General features: G+C 44.2%; 1 protein-coding gene across 1 annotated transcript; it reads right to left on the bottom strand.

Annotated features, from left to right (window-relative positions):
* Positions 1-3,413: 3,413 nt before the first annotated feature.
* DLX2 (distal-less homeobox 2) lies at positions 3,414-7,969 on the bottom strand. The gene is made up of 3 exons (XM_082260164.1): positions 7,555-7,969; positions 6,153-6,337; positions 3,414-4,366 (listed from the first exon to the last, which is right to left on the bottom strand). Exons 1-3 carry the CDS (start codon positions 7,874-7,876, stop codon positions 4,019-4,021), a joined length of 855 nt encoding a protein of 284 aa, XP_082116290.1. The 5' UTR covers positions 7,877-7,969; the 3' UTR covers positions 3,414-4,018.
* Positions 7,970-19,575: the final 11,606 nt, after the last annotated feature.

Below are 19,575 nucleotides of genomic sequence, written 5' to 3'. Positions count from 1 at the left end.
ATATAAATCCTAAATAATAATAATAAAGATCCTTAAAAAATCCAAAATAAACAAAAAAACAAAACAATTAGGCATCTTTGGTTAAAACTGCTAATGTAAAAATTAAACTTTCCTTTTACAATTTTTTTTTTTACATAACAAAAGATTAGAATCTTTATTCTAGCCACATGACTGTGATGTTTGAATATGGTTGGACACAGCTATAAATAATTGTCACTTCTTAAAATATTGAGGTAAACCTAACACACCAGGATAAGGATTTTTATTTTAGCCATGTGACTGTTATGTTTAAATGTGATTGGACCCAGCTAAAAAAAAAAAAAAAATTGTCGCTTTGTTATATATTGCAGTAAAGCTAACACACCAGGATATGGATCTTTATTCTATCCATGTAACTGCCATATTTAAATGTAGTTGAATTCAGCTAAAAATAATTGTCACTTTATTATTTTTATATTGCAGTAAAGCTAACACACAAGGATAAGGATCTTTTTTCTAGCCATGTAACTGCCATATTTAAATGTAGCTGAATTCAGCTAAAAATAATTGTCACTTTATTATTTATATTTTGCAGTAAAGCAAACAAACAAGGATAAGGATCTTTTTTCTAGCCATATAACTGCCATGTTCAAATGTAGCTGAATTCAGCTAAAAATAATTGTCACTTTATTATTTATATTTTGCTGTCACTTTATTATTTATATTTTGCTTTAAAGCAAACAAACAAGGATAAGGATCTTTATTCTATCCATGTAACTGCCATATTTAAATGTAGCTGAATTCAGCTAAAAATAATTGTCACTTTATTATTTATATATTGCTGTAAAGCAAACAAACAAGGATAAGGATCTTTATTCTATCCATATAACTGCCATATTTAAATGTAGCTGAATTCAGCTAAAAATAATTGTCACTTTATTGTTTATATATTGCAGTAAGTAAAGCTGACACACCAGGATAAGGATCTTTTTAAAAAAAAAGTGAATTATTTTTAGCTGATTGTAAAGATATTTAAACATTACAGTCACATGGGAAGAATAAAGATCTTTGTCTATTGGGTGTAAAGGCTTTAATGAGATTTGTTTTATCAGGGATTGGTAATAGAGTGGAGCTCACACAAGATCCTCATAGAGAACACACGTAGACAAGCTGCTCAGCAAGACGAACTGGCTTCCGTGTGCCAAAGCTTTTTACTGCGGGAGGGTGCGAGAGGGCGTGGCGGTGACGTCACCCGCAGACCAGACCGAAAGTGTCTCTGGCGCCAGGTCTGTGCGGTGGGCGTGGCCCAGTCTGGAAGCCAGAGTCTTTCCTGATTGATTCATGACCGGCCCCGCCCACTTCCGAGGCCACAATTTATGGCAGAGGGAAATCAATCAAACCTCTCATAAAACTTCTTACAGAAAAAAAAAAAAGATCTGCACAAGACAAAAGTGGATTCTCCTTTATACACAGAGGAATGAAAAATGGCAATAAAGAAAGTTGATCAGATTTACATCAAAACAATATTTTATTTTTTTTTAAATAGCCTCTTCATAAAAGAAAAGAAAAAAAAATATGACATGGATAAATTGTATCCAAAATAAATAACCTTTGTTGGTGAATTCAGTAGCATGGGATTGGATGAGGAATAACACAAAAATAATAATAAGCATTGTACACAGGACATGGGAATGTAGGAAAAGACAAAGAAAACTGTACAGCAGATTACAGCCAGTTCATGCAGATCCGCCCTGCACGGGTCTGGGGTTTTTTTTTCTTTTATTAAAAAAGATAATTTAAAACACGGCTTCATTTATATCTACATATAAAAAAATCATCTTTTACCATTAAAAATGAGGTCATCCAAAAAGGCACCTAATTCAAAAAATGAGTCATCTGCTCGGGTGATTCGATCAACTGTCAATGGAACGCGGCGGAGGGATCCCGACATTGGAAAAGCCCGACAGCACGCGGCTCTTCCGCTTACAGCTCGCTGGGGGTGCTGGGGTTGCTGCGAGTTGTGGTTCCAGCACAGCGCATTAGAATTAGTGAATGGGGACTGATTACTGGGGAAGCTGAGAGTTGTGGTTCCAGCTCAGCGCTTTATGATCAGTCAATAGGGACTGATTACTGGGGATACTGAGAGTTGTGGTTCCAGCACAGCGCATTAGAATTAGTGAATAGGAACTGATTACTGGGGATGTTGAGAGTTGTGGTTCCAGCACAGCGCATTAGAATTAGTGAATGGGAACTGATTACTGGGGATGCTGAGAGTTGTGGTTCCAGCTCAGCGCTTTATGATCAGTCAATGGGGACTGATTACTGGGGATGCTGAGAGTTGTGGTTCCAGCACAGCGATTTATGATCAGTGAGTGGGAAGTTGGGAATTGATTGCTGGGGATGCTTAAATGTGCAGCCCATTATAGTCGGTCAATAAGAACAACTTACTGGGCATGCTGAGATTTGTAGTTCCAGCACAGCGCATCATAATCAGTGAATTGGAACTGATTGCTTGGAATGCTGAAATGTGTAGCCCATTATAATGAGTGAATGGGAACAGATTACTGGGTATGCTGAGACGTGTAGTTCCAGCACAAGGCATTATAATCAGGGAATGGGAATATATTGCTGGGGATGCTGAGACGTGTAGTAGCCTATTGAAATCAGTGAATGGGAACTGATTACTGGGTATGCTGAGATTTGTAGTTCCAGCACAGGGCATTATAATCAGTGAATGTGAAATGATTACTGAGTATGCTGAGATTTGTAGTTCCAGCACAGGGCATTATAATCAGTGAATGGTAACTGATTACTGGACATGCTGAGATTTGTAGTTCTAGCACAGGGCATTATAATCAGTGAATGGGAACTGATTACTGGGTATGCTGAGATTTGTAGTTCCAGCACAGGGCATTATAATCACTGAATGGGAACTGATTACTGGGTATGCTGAGATTTGTAGTTCCAGCACAGGGCATTATAATCAGTGAATGGGAACTGATTACTGGGCATGCTGAGATTTGTAGTTCCAGCACAGGGCATTATAATCAGTGAATGGGAATTGATTGCTGGGTATGCTAAAATTTGTAGCCCATTATAATCGGTCAATAGGAACACATTACTGGGCATGCTGAGATTTGTAGTTCCAGCACAATGCATTATAATGCATTATAATCAGTGAATAGCAACAGATTGCTGGGCATGCTGAGATTTGTAGTTCCAGCACAGGGCATTATAATCAGTGAATGGGAATTGATTGCTGGGAATGCTAAGAATTGTAGCCCATTAAAATCGGTCAATAGGAACACATTACTGGGCATGCTGAGATTTGTAGTTCCAGCACAGTGCATTATAATCAGTGAATAGCAACAGATTGCTGGGTGTGCTGAGACTTGGGGAATCGGAACTGATACTCTGCAATATGTCTTTTTTTTATATCGTTATTATTATTAAATATCATCATTTTTTTTATATCATTGCTGCCTACAGCCTACTAATAAACATTTCTATTCCCTCAGCCTGTTTTAAGTGGCTCAGATATTAAAACATATAACAAATAAAATAATTACTGAATTATAATCCCAATCGTTTTCATGGCAGGATATCAGTGACAGACTTGGATCGTCTTCATTGCTTACGATTGCTCGGCTACACGTGAGAGTTTAAATCGTTTAGCAGCATCGAATTAACCCTTTGTTGACAGCTGCCTCCTTGGCAATTGGCAGAGAAGGCGATGATCGGATGCTGCTAATCTGCTACTGATGCTCATCCAGTATTTGATTATTTGGGCCCTGGTGCTGAGAACTGCATGTGGCTCACAAGCCACACCGGTTGAGGATTGGGGGGGATCAGTGCTGCAAGACACAACAGGGGGTCGTCCTTCCACGGTGGGTTCATCAGATCACCAGCAGGGTATGTGAATGTCTGAACCTAAGGCCACCTCGGATCGGTGACACAGAAAGTAGAGTCCTCCCGGGAAATAAAGGGGGTTATTCCCAGCTCTGTCAGTCCGTCACAACCCCCTCCCCCATGGTGGGCTCTAGAAGATAGTCCCTGCTGTCACCGCCGGACTGCTGTGGTGATGGAGGTGATGCTGTGGTTGCTGAAGGATCGGGCTGGACTGGAGGTGTGTGGCGTGGTTGGACGATTGGTACCAGGAGTAGTTGCCTAGGAAGGCACTGGGGCTGGAGCTGGGGGGCTGGATGGAAGGGCCACTGCTGGGCCCCTGTAACCTCTGATGTGCTCCGAAGTCCCATGTCACTGCAGAGGAGGGCGGGGAGTGACAGCCGGGAGACTCGCTGCCAGTCGGGTGCTGATCGCTGGGCAACTCTCCGCTCTTCCAAAGCTTCTTAAACTTGGAGCGCCGGTTCTGGAACCAGATCTTCACCTGGGGGCCACAGGAGAGAAGGCAGGGGGGTTACATTATGTACTACAATGGATGTTTAATAGGTTTTTTGATAATACATGGCCCATACATACATCCAATAATTGAATATATGTCCTACAATGGATGTTTAATAAGTCTTTTAATAATACATGGCCCAAACATACATCCAATAATTGAATATATGTCCTACAATGGATGTTTAATAGGTCTTATAATATATGTCCCACAATAGATATTTAATATATGCCCTACAATGGATGTGTAATATGTCCTATATTAATACATATTCCACAAACATCCAATAATTTAATATAAGTCCTACAATGGATGTTTAATAAGTCTTTTAATAATACATGGCCCAAACATACATCCAATATATTAATATGTCCTACGATGGATGTTTAATAGGTCTTTTAATATTACATGGCCCGAACATACATCCATTAATTGAATATATGTCCTACAATGTATGTTTAATAGGTCTTATAATACATGTCCCACAATAGATATTTAATATATGCCCTACAATGGATGTGTAATATGCCCTATATTGATACATATTCCACAAACATCCAATAATTTAATATAAGTCCTACAATGGATGTTTAATATGTCCTATAATAATACTACTACATGTTCCACAAACATCCAATAATTTAATATAAGTCTACAATGGATGTTTAATATGTCCTATAATAATACAGGTTCAACAAACATCCAATAATGTCATATATGCCTTACAATGGGTGTAATAATTCTATATTGATACATGTTCCACAAACATCCAATAATTTATTATATGTCCTACAATTAATGTTTAATATGTCCTATAATGATACATGCCTCACAATAGATATTCAATAATTTATGTCCTTTAATATATGCCCTATAACGGATATTTAATATGTTCCACAATAGATATCCAGTAATATACCCTACCATGGATGTTTACATACAGAGTTTCCTATAATGGACGTTTAATATATTTTATAATGTATAGCCCATAATATTTGTCTGGCAAGATATGACCCATACTATATGACATACGATGTATGCCCTATAATATATGTCTCACAATGCATGGTACATAAACATAGGTCCCATATTATAAGGCCTATAGTATATGTCCTATGTTATATTGCCCATAATATTTGACCCACAATATATGTCCTATGATATTATGCACCACAGTGTATGTACAATATTATATGTCCTATAATGTATGGCCTACAACAAATGTCTATTAATACATGTCCTACAATATAGGGCCCATAATATACCTCCCAAAAATTAGAGCCCTTTATATCTGTCCAACAATATATGTCCTTAATATATACGTCCCATCATGTATGTTCCATATAAACCAGCATGTCACATATCACTGGGAAGAAGAAGGTGCATTTTCACCATCACCGGGAAAATTCAGACAGACAATCTAGATGAGTCAGTCCCTTATACTAAAATATTTACATATCACCCTCATTTTATACGTTTTACAATATTATAGGCGGCTCATATAGCTGCATGAATAAGGAATAACGAAAAGAAGGTTCTATTGTTCTCCTGCGATAAACCATTTACTTTAGAATTCAGATAATATATATATTATACACACACATACATACACTATATAAATAAAACACTCATGCACACAATTATATACCGAAAATGATGTTATTATTGATGGCAGTGCAGTCATTAAACTTCATATCTTAACAATAAATCAAGCCTATAAAATACATACAATAACTGACTATATATTCTGCTGTACGCGGTCGGTACTGACCTGTGTCTGGGTCAGGCCCAGTGATGCTGCCAGCTCGGCTCTCTCGGGCAGGGCCAGATATTGGGTTTTCTGGAACCTCCTCTGCAGGGCGGCCAGTTGGAAGCTGGAGTAGATGGTTCTGGGTTTGCGGACTTTCTTGGGCTTCCCATTGACTATCCTGACCTCGGGCTCGCACTCCTCCTTCTCTGTAACATAATGGATGAATGGGGGTCAGATGGGCATACCGGGCACAGAGAGGGGCACACCGGGCACAGAGAGGGGCACACAGAAAACCATCAGGCAATAAGGAGTCACACAGCTATCTCACCGGGAGATGGAGACTTCCTTTAAGAAAGGGACAATCTTGGTTAAGAATGATGGGATTTATATCAGTCACTTGGCTGAAAATAAAGATCTTTAACTTTGTGCAAGCTTCGTGATTGACCCTAATGTGTATTATATTCATTTATTTATTTAAGCAGTTGTGTGTTTGCGGTGTCCATTGGCAGATGACAGCCGAGAAGTTTGGGATCTGGGGGGTGATGTCCAAATTCTGGGCTCTCTGGATGATGGATCTGGGGAAGGAAGGAGGGGGGGGGGGGGTGATGTGTGGATTTTGGACTCTCTGGATGGGGAAACTGGGGGTGATGTCCAGATTCTGTGCTCTCTGGTTGGGGGGTCATGTCTAGATTCTGAACTCTCTGGTTTGGTGGAGGGGGGTGTAATGACCAGATTCTGTGCTCTCTGATTAGGGGTGTCCAGAATCTAGACTCTCTGGTTGGGGGGTGAGGAGTGATGGTCAGATACTGGGCTCTCTGAATGGGGGGGGGGGGGGGGGTGGCCAGATCCTGGGCACTGTGGTGGTGTTGTGTGTGAGGGGGGGGGGTTTGATGGCTAGATCCTGGTCTCTCTGGTTGGGGGGTGATTGCCAGATCCTGAGCTCACTGATTAAGGAATGATGGCTAGGTTCCCTGGTTGGGTTGGGGGGGGGGGGGGTGATGGCCAGGTTCTGGGTTCTTTGGTTGGGGGGGGGGGTGTTGGTCAGATTATGGGATCTCTGGTTTGGGGGTGATGGTCAGATTCTGGGCTCTTTGTTCGGGGGTGTTGGTCAGATTCTGGGATCTCTGGTTTAGGGGTGATGGCCAGATTCTGGGCTCTTTGGTTGGGGGGTGTTGGTCAGATTCTGGGATCTCTGGTTTGGGGGGTGTTGGTCAGATTCTGGGCTCTCTGGTTGGGGGGGGGGGGTGATGGCCAGATTCTGGGGTGATGGTCAGGTCCTGGTCTCTCTGGTTGGGGGGGGGGGGGTGATGGCCAGATTCTGGGGTGATGGTCAGGTCCTGGTCTCTCTGGTTGGGGGGGGGGGGGGGTGATGGCCAGGTTCTGGGTTCTGTGGATGAGGAGGGGGGGGGGGGTATGGTCTCACCTGGTTCGTTGTGTGTAGGGGAAGGGCTTGCTCCGTAGGGTCCATAGGAGCTGTAGGAGCCGTTATAGGCCAGATCATAGGACTTGGCAGAGTAGGAGATCCCGTTGATGGCGGTGGTATGGAAGGGGTAGGATCCGAGCTGTCCATAGGGTGAGCCCCCTCCGCAGTGCTGCTGCTGTTGGTTGGTGTAGTAGCTGCTGTCGGTGGCAGTGGAGACTGGCAGGGTCGGGGACTCCTGGGATTTGTGCAGACTGTGATAACTGTTGGAGGTCATCTGGGTGCTGTGCATGTCTGACACCAGACTGTCAAACACTCCGGTCATGGTGGAGAGAGAGAAGAGCTCAGGGGGTCTCTCTGGATGATGAGCGCAGTGTTGGGGATGGCGCCTCTGTAAGCAGTAGCGGAGTAGATCGGTCAGTGATCTGAATGCAGCATGTTCCCCTATGGAGGAGGACGGGGCTGAGTTCTAGGACAGGCGGCCGCTGATCACTGCAGATTGTCTGCTGCTCTCTGCTTCAGCGCCAGGCATTTAACTCCAGTCATGTGACTGCCAGCTACGTCACCTAGCAACGGCCAATCAGCGACGACGTGTGCCGGGGTCTCGGGGTTCTGCCCCAGGACAGGGGCTGCCCCTCCCACTTGTTGCTCTTGTTGCTCCGAAGCCTCCTACACAGCGGGGGTGGGGGAGGGGGAGGAAACTCACTGCGACTTCTCCAAGTCCCACAACACGGAGCTACCAGCCGCCTGATTCATCTCTGACACAGAACTAAGGACACCCTCTGTCCATCCATGGAGCCTAGGCACACACATAACTAAGGACACCCACTGTCCATGGAGCCTAGGCACACAGAACTAAGGACACCCACTGTCAATGGAGCCTAGGCACACACATAACTAAGGACACCCTCTGTCCATGGAGCCTAGGCACACACAGAACTAAGGACACCCACTGTCCATGGAGCCTAGGCACACACAGAACTAAGGACACCCTCTGTCCATGGAGCCTAGGCACACAGAACTAAGGACACCCTCTGTCCATGGAGCCTAGGCACACAGAACTAAGGACACCCACTGTCCATGGAGCCTAGGCACACACAGAACTAAGGACACCCACTGTCCATGGAGCCTAGGCACACATAGGACTACTGACACCCACTGTCCATGGAGCCTAGGCACACACAGAACTAAGGACACCCACTGTCCATGGAGTCTAGGCACACATAGGACTACTGACACCCACTGTCCATGGAGCCTAGGCACATACAGAACTAAGGACACCCACTGTCCATGGAGCCTAGGCACACACAGAGAGGACTACTGACACCCACTGTCCATGGAGCCTAGGCACACAGAGAGAGAACTACTGACACCCACTGTCCATGGAGCCTAGGCACAAAGAGAGAGAGAGAGAGAACTACTGACACCCACTGTCCAGCATGGAGCCTAGGCACAGGACCCAGGACACCCCACTCTGCCATACTGCACCATTGTCCATGGAGCCTAGGCACACGTTCCTGGAAACCTCACTCTGCCATACCCAGCCACTATCCATGGAGCCTAGGCACAGGTCCCCGGACACCATACTCTGCTCTTCCCAGCCATTGACCATGGATCCTATGCACAGGTCCCCGGACACCCCACTCTGCCATACCCAGCCACTGCCCATGGAGCCTAGGCACAGGTCCCGGGACACCCAACTCTGCCATACCACACCATTGTCCATGGAGCCTAGGCACAGGTCCCGGGACACCCCACTCTGCCATACCCCTCCATTGTCCATGGAGCCTAGGCACAGGTCCCCAGACACCATACTTTTCCATTACGTTCTGCCATTGGTCTGTTTAAGCCTTTTGCTGCCACCAACATAGGTCATATGGAAGTGGGACTCTGATGTGGACTGTGATGTAAAGGGGAACTCAAATTTAGAACATTTATTTTTTATTTTTTGGCCTGCGAATACTAGTAAAATGTACTGTGGTCCTCATACTGAAAAGTTTGGAGACCCCTATCCTAAATATTCAATACACTGCAGGGCATAGCGTTGAATGAACTGTCAGTTTGTGAGAATTTAATAAACTTAAAAAAGTAATTAAAAAAAAAGAAAATAGTGTAATGCATCGCATAGCCCCTATACAATAAATGCCAGTGTGTATGCGTTTTAGAGATGTGAACAAGCTCTTAGCCCTCCATATCCTTATCTAGGGCTATAGAATGATTAGCCTTTTATATTTTTGTAGAGATCTGAGCATGGGAGCCGTAAAAGAGTTTAGCAAAAAATACTGGGCAGGGCTGACACCACTCAGTCAATAAAAATGCTGTGCATTGTCAACCAACAACAGGACTTAGGAGCAGAGGGCACTCCTAGAAGATCAATGGGTATTTTTCTATATTTGCAAGATCTTTAAAAGGATAGAGCACAGAGAAATGTTTATCTATTGCAGAAATACACTCAATTATAACCTACAAATTCTCATGAAAGTTCTGGCTCCCAGGTTAATGAAGGTCCAGCCTTTTGGAATTAATATAGATCAAACTGGTTTTATGCCGGGTAAATCCACTGATGTCAATTTGCGCAGAGCCTTCTAACATCTACAATTGTCCTCTGCTGACTCTGACACCATGGCTTTAGTGACGTTGGATATTGAGAAAGCTTTTGATTCAGTAGATTGGTCTTATATGGCAGCAATTCTCTAGGCTTTTGGTTTAAACAGTGCTGTATTTTGGCCTAGGCCAACAAGGCCCAGGCCTAGGGCAGCACTTTGCAGGGGGGGCAGCAAAAAAGCAGCCCCCCCTCCACCTGAGACTGGTTGCTAGAGCTGCCTCTCTCATTCCCCCCTCTCTCTCGTCCTCATCCCCCCACTCTCTCACACCCCCCTCCTCTCTCTCTCTTTCATCCTCCTCCCTCTCATCCCTCCTCTCTCTCTCATTCCCCCTCTCGCTCTCTCACTCACCCACCCCCCTCTATCTCATCCCCCCTCTCTCTCTCTCTCTCTCTCTCTCTCTCATCCCCCCTCTCTCTCTCATCCCCCCTCTCGCTCTCTCTCACTCACCCCCCCCCTCTCTCTCATCCCCCCCTCTCTCATCCCCCCTCTCTCCCCTCTCGTGAGATCTCAGGGGTCAATGCTGGGACTTGTAGTCCTTCAATTTTGGAGGGAGCCACATCCGTTAAAAAAGGAGTGGGGCAAATTTACATAGGAGGGGGGGGGGGGCGCCCAATTTTAGTCTTGCCTAGGGCAGCACAAAACCAAAATACATCACTGGGTTTAAAACCTACGTTTTGCAAATGGATCAAAGTCCTTAAACAAGCATCCACACCCCAGAACAAAATTGGAGGAGAATTATCTTCTACCTTTTCCATTGAGCGGGGGACCAGGCAGGGTTGTCCCCACTCCCCGGATAAGTGTCTGCCTGCATTTCTCAGCTTTGAGGACACCATTGATCCCGACTTAATCTCTAACTCCATTTGCAGAAATGCAGCCCCAGATTTGCAAGGAACCGTCTATGCTTCACTGTTGCCTGCAGACACTCAGGGTTGATTTACTAAATGCAAATAGACTGTGCACCTCGCAAAGAGCAGTTGCTCCAGAGCTTAGTAAATAAGCAGAAGCTCTGCTGACCTCCATAATCCATTCATATGCAAGAAAAAATGCTGTTTTTTAATTTTCCTTGCATGTGATTGGGTATTCTTTGCAAAGTGAACCTTCATCACATTTACTAAATGGTGGAGCAATTGCACATGCAGCGTGCAACTGCACTTTACAAGGAGCACAGCCTATTTGCCTTTATTAAATCAACCCCTCTACTTGCCCAGGCTGAGAGTTCTAAGGGGCTCATCTCTTTGGCATACACACAGTTGCTGTCAAAATTTCTTATGTTTCCTCTTCCATGTAGGCACAGATAGGAGGAAGATCTGGGTCCCCTCTCCGATGAGCGTTGGGATGAGGTGCTACAGAACAGTCAGATTATTTCACTTCCTCCATTCCATGGAGTAACACAGCTCTTTATATTGCATAGAGCAGGGGTGTCAAACTCAATTTCATTGCGGGCCGCATCAGTATTATGGTTGCCCTCAAAGGGCCAGCTGTATCTGTAGGACTATATTCCCAGAGCACCCCCCCCCCTCCTTACATCAGATGTCAAGAGCCTCCCCACTATCAGGAGTCATCCTCCATTACGTCACAGTGCACCCCCTTTACCTTGTGCTTCTGCCTGGAAGAAGCTGGGGGTGGAGTTGCGAAGCAGAATGTGCAGGGTCTGGAGGAGAGCCAGAGGAGGGCTGGAGTTTTCTTAAAGAGGAAGTAAACCCTCCTCAGGAAGTTGTACCTATAGGTAAGCCTATGTTAAGGCTTACCTATAGGTACTGTAAATATCTCCTAAACATGTACCGTTTAGGAGATATTTACATTTGATGCAGCCAGTGACGTCACTGGCGCATGCGCTCTGAAGGAACGGCAGATCGTGCCGTTCCTTCAGAGCCCTGTGCCGTGACCGTCGGCTCCCGCGCGCGTGCGCGGGAGTGACGTCACCGCGGCTCCGGCCAATCAGATGGCCGGATGCCGCGATCCCGGAAGCCGGGCGACTGTACATGTCGCCCGTCATAGAGGTGAGAGAGCGGCGCGGCGAGGGCTCGTTCTAAGGTAAGTATTTGATAATAAGCTAGTATGCGATGCATACTAGCTCATTATGTCTTTATCTTTCAGGATGTAAAGAAAACAAAAAAAAAAATTATCGGTTTACAACCTCTTTAATGCTGAAACCAGGGGAGGCAGAGACAGATGCTCAGAGCACCCCCCCTCCTTACATCAGATGTCAAGAGCCTCCCCACTATCAGGAGTCATCCTCCATTACATCACAGTGCACCCCCTTTACCTTGTGCTGCTGCCTGGAAGAAGCTGGGGGTGGAGTTGCGAAGCAGAATGTGCAGGGTCTGGAGGAGAGCCAGAGGAGGGCTGGAGTTTTCTTAATGCTGAGACAAGGGGAGGCAGAGACAGGGTGGGGCTGCAGCTGCACAGAGAGGCACAAAATCTGTATGAGGAGTTCTCTCCTCCTCTCTGTTGCCAACTGCTGAAGCAAGGTGGGGACAGAGATGGGGGGGGGGGGGGGGTAGCTGCAGGAGAGGTGTGAGGGCCACATGAACTGGCCTGGAGGGCCGCAATTGGCCCACAGGCCTTGTGTTTGACCCGTGTGGCATAGAGTGTATTGTACACCAGAATTTTTGCATAAGATAGGCTGCAGGGGAAATCACACTGTGCTAGATGTGGCCATCCACATGATAATCTCATTCATTTACTGTGGAGATGTCCAAAGCTTAGGCATTACTAGCAGGGGGTAATTTCATCTTTAAATAATTCATATGGTATTTCCCTAACCCTTGACCCTATTTTATGTATCCTGGGATATGTTGATTTGAATACATTGGACTCAAAGTTAAAGCGGAGTTCCGGCCATAAAAACATTTTTTAGATAAAAATACCCCCCCAATCCTAAACTAACGCCGATTACACTAACCCCACATTACAGTACAGGACAGTAATTGAATTTAGATAAAATCTTACCTTTAAAATTGATTGCAGAGTGCGGCCATCTCCATTGTGGGCGTCTGAAGCTGCTGTGTCCTTCTTCCTGGTTTGTGGCTCCCAGAATGCCGATCGCAATCTCATGCGTGCACTGTAAATTGCAATTGGCAATCAGAGTAGGGGCCGGCCATTCCCATGGCATCCTGGGATTGATGACTCACATCTCCCAGGAGGCAATGCAAAACCGGAAGTGACATCCGGGGCCGCGGCCGCAAAAGGAGGAAGTCGGACAAAGATGCCCCTAAAATAAGGTAAGTGACCCCCAAAAAAAAAAATGTCCAATTCTTTTTTAACCTGCTTTTCCCCACAGGAATCCAGAAAGAAGAAAAAGAGCGTGGAACTCCGCTTTAATTGTTGTAGTTCTAAGATTTCTTTTTATATTAAAAAAAAAAGCTTCACGATGGGTATCCTCTACTCCGCCATCAGTAGGTGAGTGGAAATCCGAAGTGGATAAATATATTTTGTTTGAGAAACATTCGTATCTCACTCGCAATGCTCTACGTAAGTTTGCTAAAATATGGTCTAATTGGATAGACACACTGGGCCTGTCTATTACTCTTTGATGAGAAAGTTGCTTTTATTGTTACTTGTGGGATATTTATTATTTTGCCAAGTATGTTAGAGGAGTAGAGGTGCTACATTGATACATGTATTTAACCACTTAAGCCCCAGCCCTATTTCGGACACTTTTTGTTTACAAACCAGTATTTTTTCCTAGAAAACTACTTAGAACCCCCAAACATTATATATATTTTTTTTAGCAAAGACTCTGGAGAATAAAATGTCGGTCATTGCAATATTTTTTTGTCACGCGGTATTTGCGCTGCGGTCTTTAAAACGCCATTTTTTTGGAAAAATTTAGAAAAATCACATTTCACTGCATTTAAAAAATACTTAACAGTAAATTTAGCCAATTTTTTTGTATATTGTGAAAGATTATGTCACGCCAAGCAAATAGATACCCAACATGTTATGGTTTAAAATTGCCCCCCCCCCCTCCGTGGGATGGCGACAAACTACATTTTTTTAACGGTTACCAGTTTAGAGTTAGAGTGTAGCTCTTTTTTTCTCATCATTGCCCACGCTCTGGCAATCGCGGCGATACCTCACATGTGTGGTTTTAACAGCGATTTCATTCGCAGCTCGATTTCCGTATACGTTTTTTTTGTGTGCGAGCTAACGGTGATGGGGGCGGCTAAAATTTTTTTTTTCCTATTTATTTTATATTTTTTTTAACTTTATTACAGGTTTTTAAAAAAAACAAAAAATCTGATCACTTTTATTGCTGTCACAAGCAATGTAAACATCCCTTGTGACACCAATATGTAGTGACAGGTACACTTTATGGAGGAATCGAGGGTCTAAAAGACCCTAGACCCCTCCACTACACTTCCATGTATGCAAAACGCCACAAAACTCCCGAGCCGCATCAGTCGTTACCAACGGAAAGCCGACCGTCGGCTCTAAACCGGGATGGTGTCTCTAGCTAGAGGCATCATCCCGGTATACTACTGCAAAGTTAGCGACGTAGGGCTACGTCACTTTGCAGTAAGTGGTTAATGGTAACTTGTGGGCTTAGTGTCGGTTCACACTAGGCCGACACGACTTCGGGCGAGTTATGCCGTCGCCCGTGCACCGCGACTTCGGCGCGGCTTGCAACGACTTCACATAATGGAAGTCAATGAAAGTCGCTCCGATGTCGCCCCGAAGTAGTGCAGGAACCTTTTTCTAAGTCGGAGCGACTTGAGTCGCTCCTATTAGAACGGTTCCAATTGCACAGCACGGTCCGCTACTTGTCAGGCGACCAAGTCGTCTGACAAGTCGGAACAGTGTGAACCGGCACTTAAGTGCTGAATATGTTGTTTTGTTATTTTGTTTTCATTCTTCTTTTTTTTTTCTAGCTCTTTTATTTTGTGTGACAGTGTGTCTCTATGTTATTCTGTACTTGTAAACAAAAAATCTCAAATTAAAATTTGATAAAATAAAAAAAAAAAGGAAATCAACCCCTCATTATTGTAACGCTCTCCAGTCCTTCACAAACTGTCTTTTTCTACAGCCAAAGATTTTACATTTTGACTCCTCAGTCCAGAGCACCTGCTGCCATTTTTCTGCACCCCAGTTCCTATGTTTTTCATAGGTGAGTCACTTAGCCTTGTTTATATGTCAGAGGTATGGCTGTTTGGCTGCAATTCTTCTATAAAGACCACTTCGGGCCAGACATCTCCAGACATTAGATGGGTGTACCTGGATCCCACTGGTTTCTGCCAGTTCTGTGCTGGGCTGGACATCTTCTAATGTCAAAGGGAAAAAGGCATGATGCGTTCTTCATCTGCTGCATTAACGTGATTGTAAATGATCACCTTGTAAAAAACCCATTCAGTTTAAAATATAAATTAAAGGTAAAACATTTTCATATAGATATAAGAATACATTATAAATACCCTTTTTCCAGTGGCGGCTGGTGCATTGGGGGCGCCGGATGCATGGATTCCAATGGGGTTTTTTTTTAAACATGTGATTAGAGCCAGAGGCTCTGATAGGCTTAAAAAAAAAGGGTGGGCTCGGGGCGCAGAGCACTGCGCCCCGAGCCCATCAAGTTGTGTGACAATAGCGAATGAATATTCGCTATTATCCCATGGATCCTCCTCCCAGCCAATCAGGAAGCGGGTCCCGAGACCCGTTTCCTGATTGGCTGAAAGTAGAGGCCATGCTATTGGCCAAGGAGGAGGGAGGAGACGCAGGGGAGGCCGCAGATGGGGGAAGCCGCCGCATGCTCTACACTTCAGTCCAGGGTGAGTGAGCCGGAGATGGGGGGGATGAAGGTATGGTGTGCGAGCGAGCTGGTGTGGTCTGGGGGGGGAGCGGTATGGCGTGGCCCGTCTGCTGCCCCCACCCCCCCGGCCCACGGAGCACCAGCCGCCACTGCCTTTTTCCTTTTTTGTTATAAGTAATCACATTCCCTCTGTTCTCAGCTGCATAAAAGATGGGGGGAGGAGAAGCAGCAGCACACTAAGCTTCCCAGTAAATGGATGTGCAGCAGGGGCGTGTCAGGACAAGTGTGATCATTGGAGGAGAGCAGGCTGAGTTCCCAGCACAGCTAGAGAACTGACCACAGTGTAGTCAATTTTTAATAGGAAAGCAGAGGGACTGGCAGGAACACCAGGGATTTCAAATAAAGGAAGCAATACAAAGAGAACAGAATGCTTTCTCATACAAGTACATGGTACAGCAGACACTTATCAGGAATATGAAGTGTTGGGGTAACAAAAGCTTTTTAAGTTTACTTAACCAATCACTGCGTCTCCGGTCCTCAACATTTCCCGTTTCTTTGTGCTTCTTCAAAAGAGCTTGAACAGCACTTGAAACCCCAGTCTGCTTTGAAATCTTTACCTGGGAGAGACCTTGCTGAGACAGTATATCTACCTTGTGTCTTATTGGTGTCCTTAGTCTTGCCATGGTGTATGACCTGTGACATGAAACAGTCTTCCACAACCTCACCGTACTAGCAGAGTTTGGTTGTTCCTCACCCAGTTTTATGCCTCCCACACAGATGTTTCTGTTTCAGTTAATGACTGTGAGTTCAACCTACATATAAAATTGATGATCATTAATGTCTGTTAGGTATAATTGGTTTATGAACACCTGACTCTATTCCTACAAAATCCCTGACTTTGTACGAGTGTAAAAAGTGTGCAAGTGTAAGAACTGATGCTGGTTTGAAGTCAAAGGGTAGTCACACCAAATATTGATTAAATTTAGATTTTTCTTTTGTTCGCTGACTTTGCATTTTGTAAATTTATAAAAATGAACAATTAAAAAATATATTTCTGAAAGCATTCTTAAAGTTTTACTAAACCCAGGAGCCTGCATTCACTATATCTGATCCCCCACAGTACACAGAACATGGAAATCCAATTATTTTAGTAAATATAAACTGCTAAATAAAAAACATAGTGAAACTTCCGTGCTACTATGTGTGATGTGATAGATACATTTATATACAAAAACAGGTATGCTAAAGGTTGCTGCTTAACACCAACTGTGTTTCCACATGTGGGAACACATTTGGGTTTAATTTTTGAAAAACTGCTAAATACCTTTTCTCATCAGTATGTAGCAGTCTTATGACTTTGTTTGAGTGTCTGGGATAAAGCTTGTAGGAGGAGTTTTCATTCTGCACTGACTGTCCTATCAGGATGCAGGTCCCAGGACCCTCTTTCTGGGAAGTGCTGATTGGCCCCATGCTGATTACATTCACTCTCCCAAGAAAAAAAAAGAAAAACTCTCTAGCAATACACACCAAACTGAGCATGTGCAGCCTGTCCCCTAATGCTCTGTATTATCAGGAAATACATTGGAGACAGTGGAAGGAGGAGAGGATTAGAAAAGACAGGATCAAACAGCTTTTTTACACAATGCAGAGAATTAACTCCTTAGGTTCCACAGTGAGTATAACAAGCATGCTTTACTGCATATACAGACTAATTTTACTGTTGTGGGTTTGGTACACTTTAATTTACGGCGTTTCTTCACACTTGCCTAAAACTTTTGCACGGTACTGTACATCTTTTTCTTTTTTTTTCATTGTGCCTTCCTTAACATACTGTATGCTTTAAGGTCATGGTCAACAAATATGGTGGAGCTCTCCATCAGGTAAGGGACTTCTAGACTGTAGTAGTCCTGATAATCACATGTTCGGACGTCAATATTAGAAAACAAGAAGAGAGCACACAAATCTTCTGCAATAAAAAGCAAAGTGTTTATTGATGTAAAAACAGTTTAACCAGTTTTGGACCGGAAGGATTTGCCCCCTTAATGACCAGGCCATTTTTTGCGATTCGGCACGGAAAATCGTGCGACACTGTACCGAAATTAAATTGATGTCCTTTTTTCACACACATAGAGATTTCTTTTGATGGTATTTGATCACCTGTGCGATTTTTATTTTTTGCTCTATAAACAAAAAAAGAGCAACAATTCAAAGCATATCAAATAGTAAAAGAACCGCGGTGTAGATAGCGTGCAGACCATTCCATCAGTGTAGTCGCCTTACGCTTATCGTCATAGGAAATTACGTCGTCAGATTTTACTATTTGATATGCTTTGAAACTTTCGCAAGATTGTGAGTACATTACTTCTATTCAATAAACGCCTATACGTACAGTCTGCACTATTGTCCATCTTTACTCTTTGAGGTTATTTGGAGATGGTTGGAGTGATTCGATTCGACTAGCTCCAGTGGCTCATCCTTTGGCTTTCCTTGGTTGATCTGTTTGAAAGATTTATACGCCTGTTTTGACCACTTTCTGGTAAGCAGTTTGTGTGACCATCACGATTGGGTGTAAACTCCTCCTGATCTCACCAAAGGCAAAACTTGTTTCCCTATTTTTAGATAACAAAGAGGAAGGTTATAACCCCTTTCAGGTTTTTTTTCCATTTTTGTCCCATTGCGCAGATTTTCCTTCATTTCCTGTCCCATAACCAAAACAGGAAGTGAGAGGAAATCCCTCCAAAGTGAGGGAAATCACTGTTTGTCACTAGGGTCATCAGAACTTGAGTCCCCGACAACTCAAAATTTGGGATTTTCTTTCACTTTCAGTGATAACAGCACACTGGACAAATACGGAAGGTTATTCTCCATAACGGGGGACACCGATGGCAATACAGACTTGATAGGTGCTCTAACCTATCTCCATTCTGTCCAAAAAAATAAAAAAAGTTTAGCCTTTAGTTACACTTTAACAACCCACAAGTGTCAAAGTGTACAGCGCATCTCAGGCTGGTGGAGAAAAGATGGATGGACGCAGCCTGCATGCCATGCCCAGTGGTGGGCTGTGTAGTAATTCTGGTGGCTGGCAGATGACTCCAAGGACAGGACCTTTTTCAAATTCTCCTGTGTGATGTGATACCAGTCTCCTGAGGGCGCCACTGCAAAGGGGGTTCAGGATGTTTCGAAGTGGGGGAAAGGGCAGACAGCGCTTTTGGAGCTTGAATATCTTCTTTTCATGCCCTGATGTTTTCAGGTCCCAACACTTCATTTTCTTCTACATCTCCCCCTAAGGCTACCCTTCCCACAGGGTGACAATGCTGCTGCGTGATTTCATTGCAGAACGAACAGCATTGTCACCCTGTAAAGAAAGTGAAAAAGTTATGGACCTAATGGGAGGGCCAACCGGTAATGAACCTATGATACAGAGGAGCTCTGCTGTGGTGATGCTGGTGACAAACTGTATTATATGGTAGGTTCATTGGCTCCTGTCTAAATTGGCCCTAGTATGTGTATGTATGAATGTGAGTTAGGGACCTTAGATTCTAACAGGGGCTGACTGGCAACTTTTGGCTCAGGGGGCAAGTACAAACCAGAGGCCCATGGTGCAGCGACTTGGCCCCCCTCCTACTCTACCTCTTCCTGGCCTCCTCCTGACCCCCATTCCAGGCTAAATCT

Source organism: Pelophylax lessonae, assembly GCF_965119305.1.
Source record: "Pelophylax lessonae genome assembly, chromosome: 6".
NCBI classification, from domain to species: domain Eukaryota; kingdom Metazoa; phylum Chordata; class Amphibia; order Anura; family Ranidae; genus Pelophylax; species Pelophylax lessonae.
The sequence above is the reverse complement of the archived record's forward strand: the minus strand, read 5'-3'. Positions and strand labels throughout refer to the sequence as shown.

Coding starts and splice junctions, on each gene's coding strand:
- DLX2 (XM_082260164.1), bottom strand. CDS start 7,876: ATGACCGGAGTGTTTGACAGTCTGGTGTCAGACATGCACAGCACCCAG. Junction 6,338..7,554: donor CCCTACACACAACGAACCAG/GTGAGACCATAC, acceptor ATTATGTTACAG/AGAAGGAGGAGTGCGAGCCC. Junction 4,367..6,152: donor TGGGCCTGACCCAGACACAG/GTCAGTACCGAC, acceptor TGTGGCCCCCAG/GTGAAGATCTGGTTCCAGAA.